This window comes from Acomys russatus, chromosome 9, assembly GCF_903995435.1.
Source record: "Acomys russatus chromosome 9, mAcoRus1.1, whole genome shotgun sequence".
NCBI lineage: Eukaryota > Metazoa > Chordata > Mammalia > Rodentia > Muridae > Acomys > Acomys russatus.
In genome coordinates, this window is record NC_067145.1 from 57391071 (window position 1) to 57412889 (window position 21819).

At 44.3% G+C, this 21819-nt stretch overlaps 1 protein-coding gene across 3 annotated transcripts; it reads right to left on the minus strand.

The window, feature by feature from the left end:
- Nucleotides 1–1229: 1229 nt before the first annotated feature.
- Nucleotides 1230–21743, minus strand: Atp5f1c (ATP synthase F1 subunit gamma). Of its 3 annotated transcripts, XM_051151388.1 has the most exons (10): nt 21612–21743; nt 13507–13541; nt 12351–12482; nt 8108–8312; nt 7527–7670; nt 7372–7436; nt 4980–5135; nt 4518–4614; nt 1960–1996; nt 1230–1362 (listed from the first exon to the last, which is right to left on the minus strand). In XM_051151388.1, exons 1-9 carry the CDS (start codon nt 21665–21667, stop codon nt 1990–1992), a joined length of 897 nt encoding a protein of 298 aa, XP_051007345.1. In that variant the 5' UTR covers nt 21668–21743; the 3' UTR covers nt 1230–1362; nt 1960–1989. The 3 variants fall into 3 exon arrangements, with proteins under 3 accessions (XP_051007345.1, XP_051007347.1, XP_051007348.1); XM_051151390.1 differs by lacking the exon at nt 1960–1996; XM_051151391.1 differs by lacking the exons at nt 1230–1362; nt 1960–1996 and having other exon boundaries at nt 4514–4614.
- Between the last annotated feature and the right edge of the window lie 76 nt (nt 21744–21819).

The window sequence follows — 21819 nt, forward strand, 5'->3', positions numbered from 1 at the left end:
CTGGCCTCGAACTCACAGCAATCCGCCTGCCTCTGCCTTCCGAGTGCTGGGATTAAAGGCGTGCGCCACCACGTCCGGCCACTTTAGTTTTCATACAGGCATCACTGTACCTTGCTCTTATTCAGTCCCCAGGACTCCAAAATGCTCTGGTTCTCATCACAAACACACATCTGTCTTTCCCATTATTCTGTTTCCTCCTCCTGCACTTCTTCCTCCCACTTCTACTTTCAGATTTATTTATATGAGAGCTCTATCTGCATTTACACCTGCATGCCAGAAGAGGGCATCAGATACTTGTATAGCTGGTTGTAAACCACCACGTGGTGCTGGGAATTGAACTCAGGACCTGGGGAAGAGCAGACAGTGCTCTTAATTGATGAGCTATCTGTCCTGTCCTCCTCTTCTTTCATGCCCTATGTATGTGTGTGTATACATTTGAAACTAAAACCTGCATCATGAGAGGAAACTATGCTCTTTTTGAGCTTACTTCACTTATGACTCCAGTTGCAGTGTGATTGATGTGTATTTGTTCATCTGTGGGTGAACACCTAGGTACCTGGGTATGCAAGCATACTTAGGTCATGCTGACTGAATCCTTCAGATACACAGCCAGGAGTGGTATATAGCTGAACCATATGGCAGTAGCTTTAAGTGCCTTATTTTAAACAAATAGAAAATCCCTGACATTTTGGTATGGCCAACATAGTACACAGAACCACTTCATGCAGTCAAAAATTTATGCCACAAATACACAGGCTCTCTAGGAGGCCATAACACCGATCAGATCCCCAGAGCTGGAGTTACTGGGAAGTAAACTCAGGTTTCTTGGAAAAGCAGAAGCCTTTCTAACTGCTAAGCTACCTCCCCAGCCCTTCATCTATATGAAACATACTTGTCTTCTCAATGCATGCAAATGTTATCTAAAAACCCCTGAAATTATGCATGTGCCTGATATTCTGCGGCATTTTTGTGAGAAACGGTAAGTTGCCCTGGCAGCATTCTAACTGCATTTTCCCAGCAGGCCTTCAGGACTGCAGAGGAACAGCAGCCTGGGAAACTGGCCTGCAGGGTCCTGCCTTGGGCCCAGAGCTCCAGACTGTGGAAGGCTGGCACAAAACTAAATCAGACCTTCTGAAATGACCTTTGCTAAAGAGCCTCAACAGCACAACGTTACTGTTTGCCTGGCATTATCTCCTTTTGAAAACTACAAATATTAATAACGAGACAGATTTCCTCACTGTAAGTTGTTTATTGTAAGACAATTTACAAACACCTTGCTGTCTTTGTAACTCAATAGACCAAGTTTCTTTTGACAAAGATAGCAATCAGTTAAAATCAGCTTGCTACGTTTTCCTTCTTTACCTGAAAAACAGAATAGAACAAATGGAAGTCAGGCAGGGTAGCTTGTGGAAAACAAGGAAGAACACATTCTTGAGTGGGGTACAGGGAACGGCATTTGCACAGTAAGATGCAGGTGGCTCTCAAATTCTGGTCTATGGGACCGCAGGATTTCTAAGGGTAAACTGACTTCATAATAACAGTTTCCTCCTCATCCTCATTCCTACTCGCAAGGCAGTGACTGTTTGCCCAGAGGCCGCACAAAACACAGCAGAAATGAGGAGGAGACTCCTATAAAGCAGACATTAGGATTCTAGATCATAGGTTTGAGATCCACTGCTCTCACTAACCTACACTCAATACTCTACAATAATTCAAGTTCTCTATGCCTAAAGTCATTTCCTTGAATCTACACTTTAGTACACATTCAATAAAATAACACTTTAAAAGGCTCACTAGCAGCACTCACACTTAGCTCCACCTCTCTCTGGTACTGCCCAACCACACCTGCACATCTAGCCTCAGTAGTTTCATTACCGCTAACAAGGAACAGCTGACTTTGGCGATACCTGCCTAGGTTCCTTTGCTGAAGGCTTACAGGGAAGAGTGTGTGAACGTTACCTCTTGTCTGAAGATGCAACTCGATTTTCATTAATCCCTGGTTATTATATTAGAAGGAAAAAGAGCACAAAACAAGCAGGTTAAGAAGCAGTCCATTCTAGTTAACGACAGGCCATTTCTTGGTATGTTACCCTGAGCATACAGTGTAAATAGTTATAATCTTTAACATAAACTGAAAACATTTTAAGCTGACAATGTAAATATGATTTATTCATGCTTATTATTTTACTAAATAGCCAGCCAATGCACAGTCCCTGATAGGTTACAGAGCATGCAAACGCATTTCTTCATAAAAGCGACCCCCTGTGAAACTGCACAGTAACCTTTAAAAGAACACATGTTATCTAGACACATACTCAGCGTCATGTCCCAATCCTCTTCTCATTTCCCTTGATTTTGCTTGTTTAAATAAAGTCTTTTTTCTCTCTCTCTGGTTTTTCGGGACAGGGTTTCTCTGTGTAGCCTTGGTTGTCCTGGATTCACTTTGTAGAGCAGGCTGGCCTTGAATTCAGAGATCCACCTGCCTCTGCCTCCCTGAGTGCTGGGATTACAGGTGTGCGCCATTGCACCTGGCTTGGTTTGTCACATTCTTAAGCAAGAAAAAAGGCCTCATCTTCAACTGTGTGGAATTTAGTTCCTCACAACTCATATCCCCCATTGTAGAAGTAAAAACTAACTCAGTGTTCTCTGGACCTCATACTGCTCCACATTCAAAATATGCCAGCTTAGCATTTGGCGGAAAGTCAAAATGACTTAATCCTAGTATTAGTCTCGGGATAGGAGACAAAACCCCAGGAGTCAGACAGAGAACTTTAACCATGTTTATAAACTGGACATCAAGATGCTGTATTCCGTGATGCTAATAACGCAATGATGAGCAGGCTGGCAGATGGGTCAGAACTAGCAAAGCTATGTTCAGAAAGCAAAATAGTTTAGGAGCCGGATGCTCAGGTTGCAACTTTTATTATGTTCCACTGGACCAGTCTTAGGACTCCACCCCTTCAAGGCTTAAGGAGGACAGCAATCAATACAAAGTCAATCCCCGATAAAATGGCATGCTAAGACAAAGTGAAGGCAAATGTTAAAAGATGCCTCACTCAAACCACAAAGGTTAGTTTTCTAGTCCAATCAGGGAAGGTGTAAGTGTCATATAAAGAATCGGCCAGGTGTGGTGGTGCACGCCTTTAATCCCAGCACTCACACCAGAAGAGGGAGGCAGAGGTAGGTGGATTGATATGAGTTCAAGGCCAGCCTGCTCTACAAAGCAGGACAGCCAAGGATACACTGAGAAACCCTGTCTCAAAAAAAACAAAAAGGAAGGAGAAGAATCATCATCATCATTGGAGCAATCAGAAGAGAAGAACCGAGCCCAGGCAAAAGCCCAGAGCACCTGCTTGGAGGTGAGAAACAGCATGATGTGGAAAGATCAAGGTAGCTGAGGTCCAAGTGAGTAAGTGCTTGTACAACACTATACTGCAAAGAGAGCTGATGGCCAGAAGATACAGGATCACACACAACATACTAGACTATTTTTTGCAGGTACATTCTGTGAAAAGCCAGCAAGCAAGTATTTTAGGCCTTGTGGGCTATACTGTCCTTTTATAATCCTTTACAACATGGACCTGGAACAGCTTCCCAGCTCCACAATTCTGCATTGCCTTCTTTAACTATTGCCTTCTCCATAAAGAGGAGGAGATAAAGTCTCTGAAAACAAACACTGCCTCTTCTACATCCTGAGGATCTGGCCTCTACAGATCCCAGCTGTTACCAGGCCAGGCTATGACCCCAGCTACTGAGAAGATGGAGAGACAGGGTAGCTGGTTTGAGGCCAGCTTGGGCAACACAGCCAAACCTCCATCTCCAGCAAACCCTTTCATACTTTAGGGAATGGCAATGACCTGCAGTTAGTGGCATGAAGAAAGGGAAATGGTAAAGAGATACTTAGAAGTTTAAACTCAGAGAACCTGGTAACCAACCACGAAGAACTAAGACTCATCTACACGTCATCTCTCATCACAACCACCTTGTGCCCGGCAGACTGCACGCAGTTCATGTCCAGTTACTCCCTAGCAATCCAGACATTTTCTGAAGGAAAGCCGTATGCTATTTCATGGTACCTATTTAGTATATTTAATAATTTAAAATCCCATAATTCAGTGATTAATAGATTTATATAAAAATCAAACTTAAAGCCAGTCTTGTAATTCAGAAAGCTTGTCTTACAAAAAAAAAAAAAAAAAAAAAAAGAAGACTTTCCAATCAATACTCAATCATTCACAGCTTTGTTCCTAATACAGGAAAGTCAACGCTTCAAAGCTGCACACATACGTGTTTCTCAAGATGGGAAACTAAACTAGAGCATTTCAGCTCAGACAGAATACACAAGAGACCCCCCGCCCTTGCAATCAAGATTTGATAAGAGGACACAAGATGCTGCAACAAGTCGTTCTGGTTTAAAAAAACAAAACAAAACAAAACAGAAAACTCAAGCAACAGAGGCTCAGTCAACCACATGCAGAGATAACACAACATCTCAAGGCACCAGCTACATTACTCACAGAGCAGCAGCCCCAGAGATGATTTCAATCAACTCCTTTGTGATAACAGCCTGGCGGGTGCGATTGAACGTCAACGTCAATTTGTCAATCATATCAGCTGCAAACAAAAGAAAAAGGATAGACAACAAAATTAAAAACTAGAAAAGAGTATTCCTGCTTACTTGAGGAGCTCCTGTTGCATTTTGGATCCCCAAACTGGCCTCTTGGGTCAGTAAGAATTTTACCAAGTTATTTTTACCTTTCCCACAAGCTACTTTCACAGTCCATGCAAATCCTCTACCTATCAAGAAAGACGGACACCCCAACAAGACAAAATATTGTCACCACTTTTGTGCTCCTCTGAGCAATGCCCACAGCCCCACTTGAGCAGGGATGCACTGGGTTCTTGGTGCTCCTGGAGCTTTGTCTAATCCCGTTTCCCGCCCTGGCACAATGTTCTCCAGCACAGCATCATGGGCTTACAAGCGTTCCTGCTGGCGTTGTCCATGGCCGTCATCCTGGCACTCTGCTCACTGGTGGTGGACTCCTTCAGGGAGTAGTAGATGATGTTGGCCAGATTGTATTCCTGGTAATTCTGCAGCACATCAGCATCAGTGTCATCATAAATGCTCATGCTCTCTGTTAAAACAAGCCGAGAGTTTCTTTGAAGAATATAGACGAAGACCTATTACCTATATTCAATAGCTTATGACTAAGAATTTTGTATAATTATAGAAATCATCTTGAGTTAAATGAGTGTTCTAGGGCCAGGTGGTGGCGGTGGCACATGCCTTTAATCCCAGCTTGGGAGGCAGAGGCAGGTGGATTACTGTGAGTTCAAGGCTAGCCTGGTCTACAAAGTGAGTCCAGGACAGGCAAGCCTACACACATAGAAACTGTCTCGAAAAACAAAACAAAACAAAAAGAATCTGTTTCAATAATTTCTTCTATTTCCATATCAGATGATCAGCAAAATAGATGTCAACAGGTATTTAGCATTTTACCTCAGAGTTAACTTCAATATTATATTAAGAAGCTGGCATTTAAAATAAGCCATAAACCAGGTGGTGGCAGTGCACACCTTTTAATCCTACCAACCAGGAGGCAGAAATAGACAAATCTCTTGAGTTCAAGGCCAGCCTGGTCTACAGAGTGAGTTCCAGGACAGCTAAGGCTAAGACAGAGAAACTCTGTCTTGAAAAAAAAACTATACACACCCAAAATAATAATAATAATAATAATAATAATAATAATAATAATAATAATAATATAATAAAATAAGCACTAAATTTCACAGCTATGGAGTTGGGCATTTAGCTCAATGGTAGAGCGTCTGCCTAGCAAGTACAAGATCCTTGGTTCAGTCCTCAGCTATGGGGGTAGTGTATAGGGTGTTGGGTTTCATCATTATAAAGCTCCCCTTGGGGCCTGGAGAGACGGCTGAGAGGTTAAGAGCAGTGACTGCTCTTCCAGAGGTCCTGAGTTCAATTCCCAGCAACCACATGGTGGCTCACAACCATCTACAATGTGATCTGATGCCCTCTTCTGGCCTGCAGGTGTACATGCAGGCAGAACACTGTATTCTTAATAATAAATAAATGAAATCTTTTATAAAGCTCCCTGAAAAGTAGCTAGCCAAGTTATTGTCAAATGTACAGCATTCAATAAATTTATTTTTCAATTAAAAAAAAAAAAAAAGACTGAATCTGGGGCTGGAGAGGTGGCTCAGTGGTTAAGAGCACTGCCTGCTCTTCCAAAGGTCTTGAGTTCAATTCCCAGCACCCACATGGTGGCTCATAACCATCTATACCCTGTCTCAAAAACAAACAAACAAACAAACAACAAAAAAGACTGAATCTAATAGTGTTATACAAATCCACCTCAATCATTAGTTATTAAATATGAATGTCAATCTGACAGAGTCAGAGAAAAGGACTTTCTAACATGAGGATGAGAAGAGCTAGAAACTGATTTTAACTTCTATTTGGCATATTATTGAAAAACAAAAAGCCCACATCGAGTGTAGTGACGCACAGGAAGCATAGGCAGGGGGACTGTGCACTTGGAGCCTACCCTGGGCTAGTCAGCAAGACCCAAGGTCTAAAAGGAAAAAAAGAAAAGGAACAAATATACACCTCCCCAAAAGAAGGAAAACAAATGTAAAACTCAAAAAATGAAATACAATAAATACGTCTAAGAGTTATTTCTAAGATGTGTTACTGAGTAAAGATGACTACCCAACAGTAAGATGACAGAGTTCACTCAGAAATTAGTAGTGAGCATTTATTTGTCCTAGACATCTGATTCCACAGCAGTTGTTGCAAACAGCATAAAGCCAATTTTTAGCAAGGTCTTTTGCCATCAAAAGCAGGAACATGTTTAATATTTGCTCAATGAATGAACGGGTGGGCCTGGCCTTGTCCACTACTTGATTAGTGTCCAGAGAGCACTACTGGGGCTGCAGCCTCTTTATCTTGAAGATTTATTTTTACCTTATGTGTATGAGTGTTTTGTACACGTGTATGGATGTGTACTGTGTGCCTGATGCCCACCGAGCCAGAATGAAAGACAGTTGTGAGCTGGCATGCGGATGCTGGGAACAAAGCCCACATCCTCTGCAAGGGTAGCAGGTGCTCTTAACCACTGAGCAATCTCCCCAGTCCTTGTCTGGTGCTTCTTAAAAACAGCCCAATCCAGGGGAGGCAGTGTACACTTACTACCTAGTGGGAGGCTGAGCAGGAAAATCTGAGGCCAGCCTGGGCTACAGACTGACTCCATTTCAGACATTAACAGCAACAAAACAATGCAACAAGCACCAGCTTTTCTTAGTGTAGAGGTCTCCTGACCCAACGCCTGCTGTGTGACAGCCGCTTACCAGCAGATGCAATGGTATTCAGGGAGAAGATGGGCTTTTCTTCTGTCTTGTAGGAGATAACAGACCTGAACAACAGACATCGTGTGAATAGCAAAATAATTTCTAAGCTAATCAGACATTCACAACAAAGAGCTCTGAATTTTAAATGTCCTTACTTGAACTGATTAAAAATGATAGAGCCTTCATCAAACTCATATCCAGAATTTAACAACTCAAGGGCAATGACTGACGCGTCTCCAAAAGTAGGAGGCTTCCGTCCCACATCTTTGAATGCCACCAAAAACTGGTCAGAGTGAGTCCTGGAGGAAACATAAAATAGGTTAATGAGATACGTGTATTGAAAGAAAATAGAAAAGAGAAACAAAGCTGTCAGGGGTCAGGCTCTTGTGCGGATGTGAGTGATGGAATGCCTGAGTCAAGTTGTTCCACACGTCATGGCTACTCCTTTACAGCACCTTCTATGGCCTTTCTATGGACTACTGTTCCTTTCTAGCACTTCTAGGCTGGATAACTCTGAGGATTTCTTCTTTAGCTTAATGCCAATAGCTCTGGTAATTTTCATTGTGTTCTGCTTATGGTTTTGAGGAAGTGTACACACATGCACACACAATGTTAAAAAAAAAAAAAAAATCACACAGGATACACATTCCAGTATAACATGAAAACTTTTCTCTATCAAAGAGACTTCCATTCATTCATGTTCCCACTCTTCTGAGCAGGACCACATCTCACTTACCTATAAAGTATGCCCCTGATCTTTTCACCAATCCCAACAATCATAACCTCTTTTCCAGCTGCTGAGAGGGTGGCCACCTCATTCTTCATCTGTTTAGCCACTGAGGAATGAATGGCCCCGCAAAGCCCTCGATCTGAGGACACGCCGATAAGGAGGTGTTTCTTCTTGTCCTCAGGTCCCTTAATATCCGCCTTCTCATACAGAGCTAAAAAGCAAAATAGGGAGAGTATTGAAATAGAATTTATAGTAACTGTAGTGGTAATCACCAATCTAAGCAGGAACGAGTTGACTTCAGCTGTGCACCTTTCCTAGGCGGCTCCTACTGAGTAGACCAAGGGCACTTGGGTACTTAATCTATTTACAACAAGGAAGGACACCACAAAGGTGGACAGCTTTTAAAATATTGGCTAAAATGCACAGATTCGACGAAAAAGAGAACACAGGAGTACCTGCCCAACTAGGCATCGGATTTCTCCACAATGTAAGTTCCCAAGAAGGTAGCAAGCATTTACTGAGCCTCTCACGTCATCTGCGAATCAGCAAGCTCTTGTTTTATAGAAAGGGTTGATGCTGAAGTTACGGGTATGAATCTATTTTTGCCATTACTTTACCAACTTTCCTGGTCTTGTTTTCCAAGAGGCAGAGGCAAAGAAAATTAAGTGGGATTAAAGATCCCTGAGAAAGACAAGAAGTTGAAGGGCTGAAGAGTCATCAGAGCCAGGGGTGGCTTTCACTAGCGGCTGCTGCCGGGACTGCAGGTTCCTTTTCACAGCCACCTTAAGAAAACCATTTGTTTTCGCTATAGAGCAGAAATCTCACATTTTATGCGTTGTGTCCCCTCCCCAAGCCGAAAGAACACGAAACCAAAAGCCAGAGTGTGCAGAACACATATAGCTTTTAAATCTCATTATTGCTTAACATAAACTCCTGCCCTAACTTTTTGAGATATTTAAATGAATGTCCATTTACTGTCTGGCAGTCAGGATGCTTCAGATTAAACCTTCAGAAGCTGCCAGGAGCGTCTGTCCTGACTGCTCCATCACCAACACCTATTAGCTCTCTTGGGCCAGGAAGTGAAGAACTGTGTGGAAGACATGGAGGAAGGATTCCTTATATTTACTCTTATTAGCAAAAAAGGCAGTTAAGTGATTCCTCTTTTCATAAGCAAGCTAGAAATTTGAAAAGAATTCCTTTTTTTCCTGAATATTAGTTTCAATTTCTGATTGAGCAAACTGGTAAAGAAATTAAGTGTTTAAAAAGGCAGGGGCAGCCAGGCATGGTGGTGCACACCTGTAATCCCAGCACTCAGGGAGGCAGAGGCAGGTTAATCTCTCTGAGTTTCAGGACAGCCAAGGTAGGGGCAGAGGTGTAGCTCAGCACTCCTACAGTGCTGGGTCCCAGGCTACAGAGATGAAGTTACGCAGTGCCTCCTATGGCACACATTTTAAACAAGGGAGGTGTCCAAGCCTTCACTGGCTGAGGCAGCTCACCAGCTGTAAATACAGCACTTTAAGAAGCTGTTTCACCTGAGGTTTCTCCATGTAAGCTGTCCTTTGGCAAGGTTAAGTGCTTGTTAGAAAAGACATAGGTGGCGGGGGGGGGGGGGGGGGCGGGGGGGGGGGGGGAGAGAGATCCAAGATGGTGGTGGCACCTAACACACATCTTGTTTGATCAGCAGGCGAGCAGTGGCTATTTAACAACCCAAGGACCGACCTGAGAACCACAAAACAGCAACACTGGTGACCCCCAGGTGAGAGAAGAGACATGGATGAGTGCAAGAGAACTTACCACAAAAGGCCATCCACACCTAATGCACACAGATGCTACTGCACACACACAGGTCATGTTGTCTTCAATTTGGGCGTAAGCAAAATTTCCTTTGAAGGTAATGCTTCTGGATCTGTTAGTAAATCTTGTCTTTTTTGTGTGTTTATTTTTATTTATGTGTAAATATGTGTCTACATATATGTACAGGTGTGATGGTGCCCTCAGAGACCAGAAGGGGATAATGGGTCTTCTGGAAGAACAAGAGCTCTTTGCACATGTTTATTGTCCTAGGTGCTGGACCTGCAGGGAAGACTATTCTATTCTAGCAGGGAGTCAAATAATGAAACAAACAAGAACACATGGGTCAAATCATAATTGTTAGGTAATAAACACACACACACACGGGGTTGGGGAGGAGATGGTCCAGTTGGTCAGTGCTTGCCCCATAGCCATGAGGACTTAAGCTTAAGGGCTGTAAGACATGTGACTCCCCAGCGCTGAGGCACAGACAGATGGATGGATCCCTAGGGCTCACTGGCCAGCGAGACTAGCCAAAACCATGGGTTCCAGCTTTAGTGAATGCCTGTCTCAATAAGGCAGAGATCTGACCGAGGAAGACACCTGATGCCCACCTCTGACTTCAACACATACACAGCATACGTACACTTGTCCCCATGATAGACCTGAATAGCGGAGTGGTAAGAAAGTCCTAGAAGTCAGCATAAGCCCTGTTTGTACAGTCTGAGACACTACTGTAAAATCTTGGTCCCACCTTCATGACAATGCCTCATGATAGTTCAGCCAGAAGCATGGGCGCTGAGCAGCCTCAAAGGGTGAGCACAAGGTCATCAAGCAGACTGTACTGGAGCCTGTGGGGTATGTCTCGTGACAGTCAGAGTGCCCTTTCTACTCAAATGTCCTTGAGGCTGGAGAAAGATTGTTCCTGCCAAATCAGACACTGAGATAGCTCAGTGGCATGCCTCTCTTAGAGTTTGGTCCCCAGACCCCACGGTAACAGGCAGCTCACAACCACCTGTAACTCCAGTTCCAGGAGACCTGACACACTCTTCTGATCTCTATGGACAATTTTACAGACACATGATCTCTATACTTTTTGTGTCTCTTCACTAAATTCTTTCCTTCAAGATTAAAAAAAAAAAAGTGAGAACCCTGTAACATAATGACACGAGAAATAAAGTACAGTGATACGGAAAGCTACAACTGGGTAAGATGGCTGAGAGGCCTGCAGACCAGTGGAAACCTGTGTAAAGCAGAGGAAAGAAACAGCAGCATGTGGGCAGGGAGGTGAAGCAGAGCAGAACTGGATAAAGGCTTGAGGGCCGCTGAGAACTGCATTCTAACTGTAAAGAGATTTGCAGGAGGGGCAGAATGAAGCCAGCCACAGGTAATTATTACAGCCCGGGTGAAAAGACTAGAAAAAGAGCAGCTAGAGGGCTGGAAAGACTGAGCAATAGGCACTAATCTTAACCTACTATGATCTCCTTCACTTTCAAATCTGCAAACTTTTCATAGTAAGGTAAGAATTCTTTGACATGGGCTTAATTCAATGCAAAACAGCATGCATGATACTGCAAGAATTTGGATAATGTAATTACAGTTAAGACAGGAAATTTTCTACCTCTTTAATTTTGCTTATCCCTGAAATAAATTAATAATCAAATTAGTATAAATTCATCTAAACACAAAATAAGTCCTTAAAAATACCATGCCACTTTCCTCTGTAGGAAAAGGAATCAAGAACAGATTATATAAAGTTATAGTTGAGTCCTCACTGCCCTGTCTGCTTTCCCACTCATTGTCCTCGCCTTCCTGTGCAACACAGCACACACAGTTCACAGCAAGATGAATACTATTTCCCAATCTTTCAGACGGTACTGTAACAACCCAGGAAAGCTTTTAGGCTGTAAACTTTAAAGTTAACAGTTACAAACAGTGCTAATACACAGGCTTTGTGGCAAAACATACAGAAGGCTCTTGTTAATTCATGTGACCCTGAGCAAGTTCCCAGACTCTTGGTGTGCAGAAATTACAAGTATATGTAAATTCACATACATGAAAACTCAAGTACATGTTGAGTGCTCAGGACAGGGTTGGCAACATACCAAGGATCCTAGTTAGGTTTCTATTGATTCCACAGGAACTCAGATCAACTTGGGGAGGACAGATTTTATTTTACACTGCCACGCGAGCCAAGGCAGGGCCCTGGAGACAAGGACCGAAACAGACGCCATGAGGGATCATTGCTTACTGGCTTTCTCTGCTCACTACATACAGCTCAGGTCTTGCTGCTCAGGGATGGCACAGCCCAGTGTGCTGTCAAGATGCCATACAACATGCCCACAGGCCAAGCTCTCAGTTGGGATTCCGTCTTCCCACATATGTCTGGGTTTTCAAAGTGGACAAAACTACCACTGCGAACACCTCGTCTGTGTGTACCACACTCTTCCTGACTCACCTAAGGAGCCTGTTCCATACACTCGAGCTGGCTTCAGCTCTCGCTCAGCCCGGGCGTACTTTGCAGCAGCCACCATCTTCATAGACTTGGTAATTTTCTGGATGTTTTTGATGGACTTCAGTCTCCGGGTGACTAAAATATTGAAGAGCTGTGTTAGACAATGGAGACATGGTACAATTTCACCTGAGAATTCAGAGGTCCTTCCGAAGTGCCAAGCACAGTAACTGACACTCAGCCCATCAACAAGCAGCTCACGCTAAACTAATGTAAACGTGCCAAGCAGTCCCAGGCAGGGAGCAAGGCTGGCTCCTCAAGACACGAAAACAAACACCACACATACACATAACATTAAATCAGACAAAAATGGCCTCACCTCCTTCCTTCATCCTATTATTTTTAGTTGTTTTAAACACTACTAAAGCAGTGTAGACTTTCTAGCTGCATCATCATCATTCTACAGAGAATAGAGACCAACATTCTTTTGTGTCATCTCATACAGTCTTTCAAAAAAGAAAAAATTGAATATAGGGCTGGAGAGATGGCTCAGAGCTTAAGAGCACTGGCTGCTCTTTCAAAGGTCTAGAGTTCAATTCCCAGGAACCATGTGGTGGCTCACAACCATCTAGAATGTGATCTGATGCCCTCTTCTGGTGTGCAGATGTACATGCAGGCAGAGCACTATATACATAATAAATCTTTAAAAAATCAAATACATACAATGCGAACTAATTTGTCAACTCCGAGGAAAATACAATGGGCAATGAGGCATATATATGTGCATATTTCCTAGATATATGTACACACATTTACTGTTACTTGTGTGAATGCATGTGTGGGGGAGTACCACAGTGTGCTTATGGAGATCAGAGGACAACTTTCAGGAGCTGGTTCTCTTTCCACAGAGGTCCTTAAGCTTGGTGACCAGAACCTTTATCTGCTAAGCCATGTTGCTTGCACAACTGGTATGTCTTAAAAATTATTTCTACAGTGGTACACGCATGTAATCCTAGCACCCAGGGAGGCAGAGGCAGGCAGATCCCTGTGAGTTCAACACCAGCCTGGTCTACAAAGCGAGTCCAGGACAGGCAAGGCTACACAGAGAAACCCTATCTTTTGTTTGTCTTAATTTACATATTGAAAGAATCAAAATACTTACTATCTTTTAAAGTTGCCATGTTTCGAACTTGGATCCTGAGGATAAAGATGAAAAAATACTTCAGTTCCTTTGTTCTACAGTAGCTTTGCTACACAAGAATCATCAGTTGACACTTACTTTAATGCCCTACACAGACAAACTATCAAATACAGACGCTCTGTGATACAAACTCTGGCACATCTTCACTCCGGTACTAATACTAACGACAAGCTCTAAAGCACAGACACCATGACAGCTCTCACCAACACCGATGTCCACGTCTGCACCTCTACGCACCTCATTTCCAAGGCGGTAAAGTCTTTCCCACTGTTAGGCTGTCTAACTACATTTAAATTTCAGGACTGAAACACAGCCCAACTCCCATGGTACAAATAATAATACTCAAGCCAAACCACGCCAGCCACAGTGGTGCATGCCTTTAATCCCAGCACTTGGGAGGCAGAGGCAGGTGCATCTACCTGAGTTCGAGGCTAGCCTGGTCTACAAATCGAGTTCCAAGACAGCCAGGGCTACACAGAGAAACGTCTGGAAACACCTAAAGAAGTAAATTTTAAAAAAAAATTTTTTTTTTTAATTTTTGGATTCATACAAGCTACTGCTATCGGGAGTCAAAGCTACACTAAAAAGTAACCAATCAGTTAGTGCAGAGGCGCCCCAAGGAAGGCAACTTCAGGATACAGTTCTGAAGGACAATGTCTTGTCTAGGGTGCAAGAAAAGGTAGTCATGGGGAAGTGAGAGCCACAGGCTGCGCTGAAATATTACATGCTTAATATCTTTAATATTGTTTCTTATAGACAAGGCCTAGGAGTTTACACACACACACACACACACACACACACACACACACACACACACACACCCGTATGTGCACACACATGGAAATGGAAGGGCATTACTAGGAGCAAGAGAGGTGAATGATGACAAACATAAGATGCATGAAAATGCCACCATGAAACCTACTTCTAGTACATTAACCAAAACCATTCCTAAAAACCTCCAATAATGACGAGCTTAAAGAGTCAGTTCCACAGCCGGGCGTGGTGATGCACACCTTTAATCCCAGCACTCGGGGGAAAGAGGCAGGTGGATCGATGTGAGTCCGAGGTCAGCCTGGGCTACAAAGTGAGTCCAGAACAGCAAAGGCTACACAGAGAAACCCTGTCTTGAAAAACAAAGCGCGCGCGCGCGCGCACACACACACACACACACACACACACACACACACACACACACACGGTGGCTCCATGCCCTCAGCATTCTGACAGCTGCAGATCCAGCTGTTCTTGTCATATGTTTGTCCATGTTGATAGTTAGACCACTCACAATAAAGCCCTTGTTTGCATTAACGTATTTTCTTTCTTTTAAATTAGGTATTAGGAAAACTAGGACAGGTTCTGCCCTTATGGGAGTGGGCAGAGAACTACAAAGCAAAGCTAAGCACTACATGGACCCCACCCCAACCTACAGACATGGTAGAATTTGCTCCAAAGTTGACTTCCTGGAGTTTTTGTTAGAGTATATTAATATACGCAATAATAGGTCTCATCACAACATTAACATGCACTACCCTCTCGCTCCTCCCCCCCTCCCTCTTCCCAGTCAGCCAGCCTTCCTTCTTCTCCATGTCTTTTTTCCTACCGCAGTCACTTGGTGAACAATGACTTTAATCAGGGTTCTTTACACAAGTAGGAGCGAGGGGCTATTTAGGGCAACTTACCAGTGCCTGCACCACTGAAAAAAATGTCTCTTCCTCCCTCAGCAACTCTGAACTGTGTACAGAGCCTCAGGAAGGGGCGGGGCCTGTAAGCCCCTCCCACCTGAAAACTGTTAACTGCCAATGAAGTCTCACCCAGGCGGGGAGGAGCCCCTTCTCCCCCCAGGATGAAAGCTGAAGGGCTCACTAGAGTGCCACAGCCATGCCCTGGCCAGAAGACTAAATTCTCAGTACTCCACTTCACCCGATGGCCCCTACATCTTCATCCCTGGGCTTTGGAGGGAGTGATACAAATGCCCCACTAAGGACTGAGCATTTTAATTCTGACCACAGCTGGCAGCAGCACTCATCTATGGGCAGAAGTGCAAATACGTTGGAGGTAGCCTGGCAGGCACACCATATCCACTTAGCAAGACAGCAGTAGCAGCTCTCCTACTAAAGCTTATGACCAGGTTTATGGTACCAGAGGTGAGTCCCCTGCCATACGCGAAGCCTTCAATACAATCAGAAAGTACGTGGCTAAGGATGAGATGTTTATAGGCCCACAAATTAGATTTCAGATGGCAATCCCTGGCCTGGAGTGTGGATGGAAGTAAGATACACTGAGCACACTCTTAGAGGCAAGGGAAGCAGGAAGCCTGACCTCAGGGCTTCTCTGTAAGGATCTAAGTGGACTCTGCGACCATACCCATTGCAGAACAGGTAAGCTCCCTGGAGGAACTGACTTTTGAGTAAGATATAGTAAAGACTAGAGGGACTAGCAGGAAATGGCTGGTGGGAAACAGGAGCAGTACTGAGAGTTTAGACATAAATTTGAAAACCATCAGTAGCGATGGTAGTTGAAAACTAAAACCAACCAAACCCAACCAAATAGCAGGAGGTAAAATTAGATACAGAAGGAAAACGTTCTCATCCTACGGAGAGAGATGTAGCCTAACCCTGAAACTAGATAAATGTACTACAAGAACACCTTTCATGCAAGCACAAAATATATAGAAAGAATTCCACACCACGACCAGGCAGAATTCATTTCAGTTATGCAATGCTCATTTACTATATAAAAATAACATAGTCCTATCACACCAACAGCTTAAAGAAAACCCATGCCAGCTAACACTGGCTGAATGGACAAGGAGCTGGGCAGTTAGACAGCCACACACAAAAATATTAATCTAAACAATAATCCTACCTCTATAACAAAGTGACCATAGGCCTAAGAGGAATAGGCAAACTCATAAAACTTCTGGAAGATAAAGGCCATTAGAAAAAAATAAGTTGGATTTTATAAAATTACAAAATTTGCAAAACTTATCTCTGGATAAAAGACACATACAAAATATAAACCTCATTAAAATTCTCTTAAAATTTTATGTTTGTGTGTATGAGAATGTTGTCTGCATTTATGTCCGTGCAGCCTCCAGAGGCTGGGAGTGGCCAGGAGACCCTCTTGGACTGTGAGCATCCATCGTGTAGGTGTGGGAACTGAACCTTGAGAAGGACCACCAGTGCTTACTCTTTGAGCCATTTCCCCAGCCCCTAAACTCCTTTAAAGAGAGAGAGAGAAAAAAAAACATTTATTCTTATACCTATGCCACATGAATGACAAGACAAGCATGCCAACGCCAAGAGGCCCACTGTTTTTGAAGAGTTGCATCTCTCCTATAAGGGTCCTGGGGATCAAACTCAGGCTAGCAAACTTGGTGGCAAGTGCCTTTACCCTGAGCCATCATGATGGTTCTAAAATATGTGAAAACGTATAAAACTCACAAAATGAGTGAACCTTAACAGATGAAGCACAGCAGATCACACCACTGTAATTCATGAGGTGAAGCACAGGGGAATGGTCCAGACTGTTGGGTAGGGATACGAATTCTGCATACTAGGCGCAGAGTCTTTTCTTTTTAAAGCAATTTTATTTACTTTATGTGTATGAGTGCTCTATCTGCATGCACACCTGCATGCTAGGAAAGAGCAGCAGATCCAAGTGTAGATGGTTGTGAGCCACCGTGTGTTTGCTGGGAATTGAACTCAGGACCTCTGGAAGAGCAGACAGTGCTCTTAACCACTGAGCCACCTCTCCAGCCCTACCATAGTGATTTTTTTTTTCCAAGACAGGGTTTCTCTGTGTAGCCTTGGCTGTCCTGGACTTGCTTTGTAGAGGGGCTGGCCTCTATGTCACATCGATCCACCCTACTTCCGCCTCCCACTTGAACTCTCCACAATAAATGTTCAGCATCACACAAATCTAAAACTACATTGGAAGATGAGTTTTTCTTTTACTTATAATTTTCAAATGCAGGTTACAGAAGGACATATGCTTTGTGTCTCAGTTTTGTTAGTAGGCATTTATATGTGGAAGAATGGTATTGGTCATAACCAAAACTGTTGTTTTAAAGAGTCAATCTCTTGGCTTATAAATTAGGGGATGCAGCCAGGTGTGGTGACACTCGAGCACTCGAGAGGCAGAGGCAGAGGCAGGCGGATCTCTGAGTTCCAGGCCAGTCTGGTCTACAAAGCGAGTCTAGGACAGGCAGGACTGCAAGAGAAACCCTGTCTCGAAAAGCCAGAAAATAAATAAAGTTGGGGGATGCAGCTCTGTGGTGCAACATTTGCCTGTTATACTCGAGGCCTTGGGGTCAGTCCCTAGCACTAGAAAAAAACTAAAACCCTAAACATAACACACACACACACACACACACACACACACACACACACACACACACATCTTGACTTATTGAGTATTACTTTGTCATAGAGAAAGCAAATTAAGAAAATAAGAGAAAATGACTATACAGAAAATACTAGGTTTGGCTGTAAAAATCTAGAAAAGATCAAAGCTGGAAGATGTGACAAACTCTTTCCGTATAGCAGCCATTGTACCTAGTGTCCATCTATTAATCCCCTCTGGAGACAGCACAGCAGAAGTAACACACGCTGGTTTTTCCTCCCCTCAATGATGGTACCCAAATGCTCTACATGGACAGTTAGAAAGTGTGGCTTTAGGCACATGCTTCAGTTTAACTGACATGAGCTCCTCATAATGGAATACTGTATGGACCGATTCTGAACTGCACACTGTATTTGAACAACACAATACACAATACCAAGTCTGTGGTGTGGTGAGGAGATGACTCTCCATGCAGGGCACACACTTGCACTTCATGAGCTCTGAAGTGCTCTCAGGGTTTGTCTGCATTGAGCTCAAGATGACTGTCTATACTACAACTTCAGCGTAACTTTTAGAACAATTTGGCCACTGGATGGCCATGAGGTCCTTCACTGCTTAAAATATTGCCGCGGGTGGGGGTGGGGGAAAATACGGATACAGAGTACAGAGTCTCAAGGGTAGAGGTCAAGGGACAGCTTCTGGGAGCTGGCTCTCTTCTTCAATTGTGGGTCCAGGGAGTTGGAGTCAGGATGTCAGTCAGGCTTCTGCCTTTTGGGCCACCTTGCTATCTCCATTTCTTGAGCCTGTGGGGATAGCTTGCTCTATTGCGAAGAGTTTGCATTCGGGAGATAAAGTCCCAGAGACTGCATCATGCGCAGACTCATCCTCTGGAGGTCAGTATGGAACCCTGCGATCGCCAAGCACAGTGGATGCAGAATCAAGTGGACTGTGGGGTAAGCTGCAGTATCTTCTTTGAGTACAGTGCTGTTTGAAGACTTTAAGTCTTCAAACAGGAGGGAGTCAGGAGCGATGCCTATGAAAGAATTAGCAGTCTGGAAGGTTTTTAAGGAGTGTGTACTGCTGCATAGCATAGAAATTAATGAAAACACCCTTTTCTCAAGAAAAAGCTTCAAGTTTATCAAATTCCGACTCTACTCCACAAGACCTAACCACACTTCTCTAACTGCACCATCTCCTCCTTGGACAGACAGAGCAGCCTTTTCACGTGTTGTATGTACAGTGCCCATAACCCTGTTTTCATGGTTTAAAGTCATATATTTGATCTAAGCCAGCAATTCCGGCACTATGCAACACTTATATAGTCCTACACTAAACTAGCACTGCCTGTTTCAAAGATAAAGACAGGGGTGAGGGTAGCAAAATAAGGGTGGCGGGGGGGGGGGGGAGAACACAGACATTGGGTAATTTTCCCGTGGACACACAGCCAGGCGAAGTGGAGCTGTCAGGACTCAAAGCCAGCTCCAGAGCCCAACTGTTAGACACTTCCTACTGCCTCTCAGTTAATGTTTACCAGTAGACAGGTACCCTCTTTCCCTCAGATGAAATCGGCCTGCCCACTCTTCAGTCATGGCCACTGGAACCCATCATATGCAGCAGTCCATATTAGGGACTGTCAAACACTAAGGACATAAAAATATTTTCTCCAAAGTTGAAGATGGGAAATAAGATCTCTGTGGACGGCGAAACCTTCAGATTTATACTATGCGTATGATTATTTTTGCCTGAATGTATCATTTATGTGTGCTGTGTGTGAATGCCCAGTGCCTGTGAAGGTCTCAAGAGGGGTGTCGGATCCCCTGGAGCTGGAGTTATGGATGATGGCATGTGTGGGCGCTGCTCTTTTCCATCCTTTCGAAGAGCAACAAATGCTCTTCACTGCAGAGGCAACTCTCCAGTCCCTGAAACTGTAACACTTTAATTTCAGAAGTCAAAAGGCAACTAAAGTGGAGAAAACAAGGCCCAAAGATGGAAAGACCTCAGGCACCAAGAGCAACGACATACTTGAAACAGGAAAGGAGTATATATTCCATATTACACCGATGCTCCCCGAATCTTCAGTCTACCCAATTACAACCAACATCCCATAGGGTTTGTTAGGTTCCAGTTTAGACTGCCAGCACTAGTTACCTCAGACCAAGAGCTCTCACGTAAAAGCCATACTACCGAAATATCTTCACATAATCTCACCAGGGTTGCATTAACTTCAGGTTCAAAAGATACTACCCCATAAAAGGCACAGTAAATGCAAAGGATGGGAAAGAGCTGACGTTTGCTGAGCACCACCAGATGCCAAGAGCTTTCCCAGGAAGTGCACAGACCCATCGCGTTTTAACACCTGACTGGGGCCGACTGGCGTGCAAGGCACTGCATGAATGTCTGCGGGCTGACTGCCACACTTGAAACTTCAACTGCAGTGACTTCCCATATTAAGTAAACCAATCTGACTTCCAAGGTTAATCTACCAACACCTTCACCTACCCCCAAACAAACACACAGGCTTTCTCTGGAACTCAATGTATAGACCAGGCTGGCATCAAACTCAGAGATCTGCCTGCCTCTGCCTCCTGAGTGCTGAGATTAAGGGTGTGCGCCACCACCATTCCACCAACATTCTTTATGTACGCAGTTACCGTCATATTTAATTTCCTTACTACTTTGGAGCCTTGCATATTGCTATAAATTCCTTGCTTAATGAAAGAACTATTTCAATTAATTCCTAGTAGTTCCATTAAAAAGGGGGAAAAAACTCTAGTGCTGGAGCGCCTTAACAATACTGTAAAACCTAGGAACCGCTAGACACTGCCTATAGTTACTAATCTCCTTAGGACCAATTCTCCCAGACGTGCAGCTTCAAAGTACGTTATTATACAATGTGATTCATAAGGCACATTTTATCTGTCCATCCCTAGGCATTCTAATACGCATTTTTTTGTCTGCCCAGGGAGTTAACGTTTAAAGTCATCAAACCTTATTGTATCCCTTTATCGCATGGTAGTTAACAAATGTCACTTTATTAAGGCCCATATGTGGCCTTCTCCTCCTCCTCCTAGCGAGGGACCTTGGGACCGTTTTATGACCTTGCAGGGGCACTACTTCGCCAAGGAGGTGTGATGACAATGCTAGATGCCTTTCGCTTTCTCATCGGCAGACTTTTTTTGAAGTCCCTTCAGCATCAAGACGACCAGCAATAAGTCCCTTCGTTTGTCCAGTACCCAGCAAGTGCCGGATACACAGTGGTTGCCTGACGGATGAGGTCAAGCAAACGGCCACATCTTAAAAGGGCCACGCCGCTCAACAGTGCAATGTCACAGGGTGCCAAAGACAAAGTTATAAGTTAACTTTCTCCAGGCTTTTTCTTGGGTCTCCCTTCACCTTGAGGACCTTTCAAAAAGACTTTGCACGACGTGCTCCCGGAAGTACGGAGCTAATCGAAAACCGAGTAGCTCCAACGCTCAATCGACTCCCGTCCGGGTCTTGAGGTCCCGGATGGCCGTTCTAGTCTCCTGGGACCAGACCGTGACCTTGTTCCCTTTCACCCCTGCCCGGGCTGTGGCACGCGCCCTTCCAGCTCTGCAGACGTCCCGCGGCCGGGTCCGGACCTGCAGAAGTTGGGTCCTTCCTCAGCCCGGGGTGAGCATGCAGCCCCATCCCTCCTGCTTTGCAGCAGCCCGAGCCCCGCATCCCTCCCGATGCACTCATACCATTGCGGCTGCAGGGCGCAGGCCGACAGCCCGACAACACTCGCCCGCGAGAACATGGTGGAACCTTGAAGGTCGGGCAGACGGGACTCACTGCGCGTGCGCGGGAGCTGCCGACGCACCCGCCCTCATCTCTCGCGTCTCCGGTCTCGCTAAATCTCGTAGGCTCTGAAGCCGCGAGAACTCTGCCCTCCCCCTCCCACCCCCCAGC

Bases quoted from the DNA above. Each gene is read 5' to 3' on its own strand.
- Atp5f1c (XM_051151388.1), bottom strand. From the start codon at position 21,667: ATGTTCTCGCGGGCGAGTGTTGTCGGGCTGTCGGCCTGCGCCCTGCAG. The intron at 8,313-12,350 runs GTGAGTCAGGAA...TTTGCTTTTTAG, and splicing joins GTATGGAACAGGCTCCTTAG to CTCTGTATGAGAAGGCGGAT. The intron at 5,136-7,371 runs GTAAGCGGCTGT...TTGTTTTAACAG, and splicing joins GAATACCATTGCATCTGCTG to AGAGCATGAGCATTTATGAT.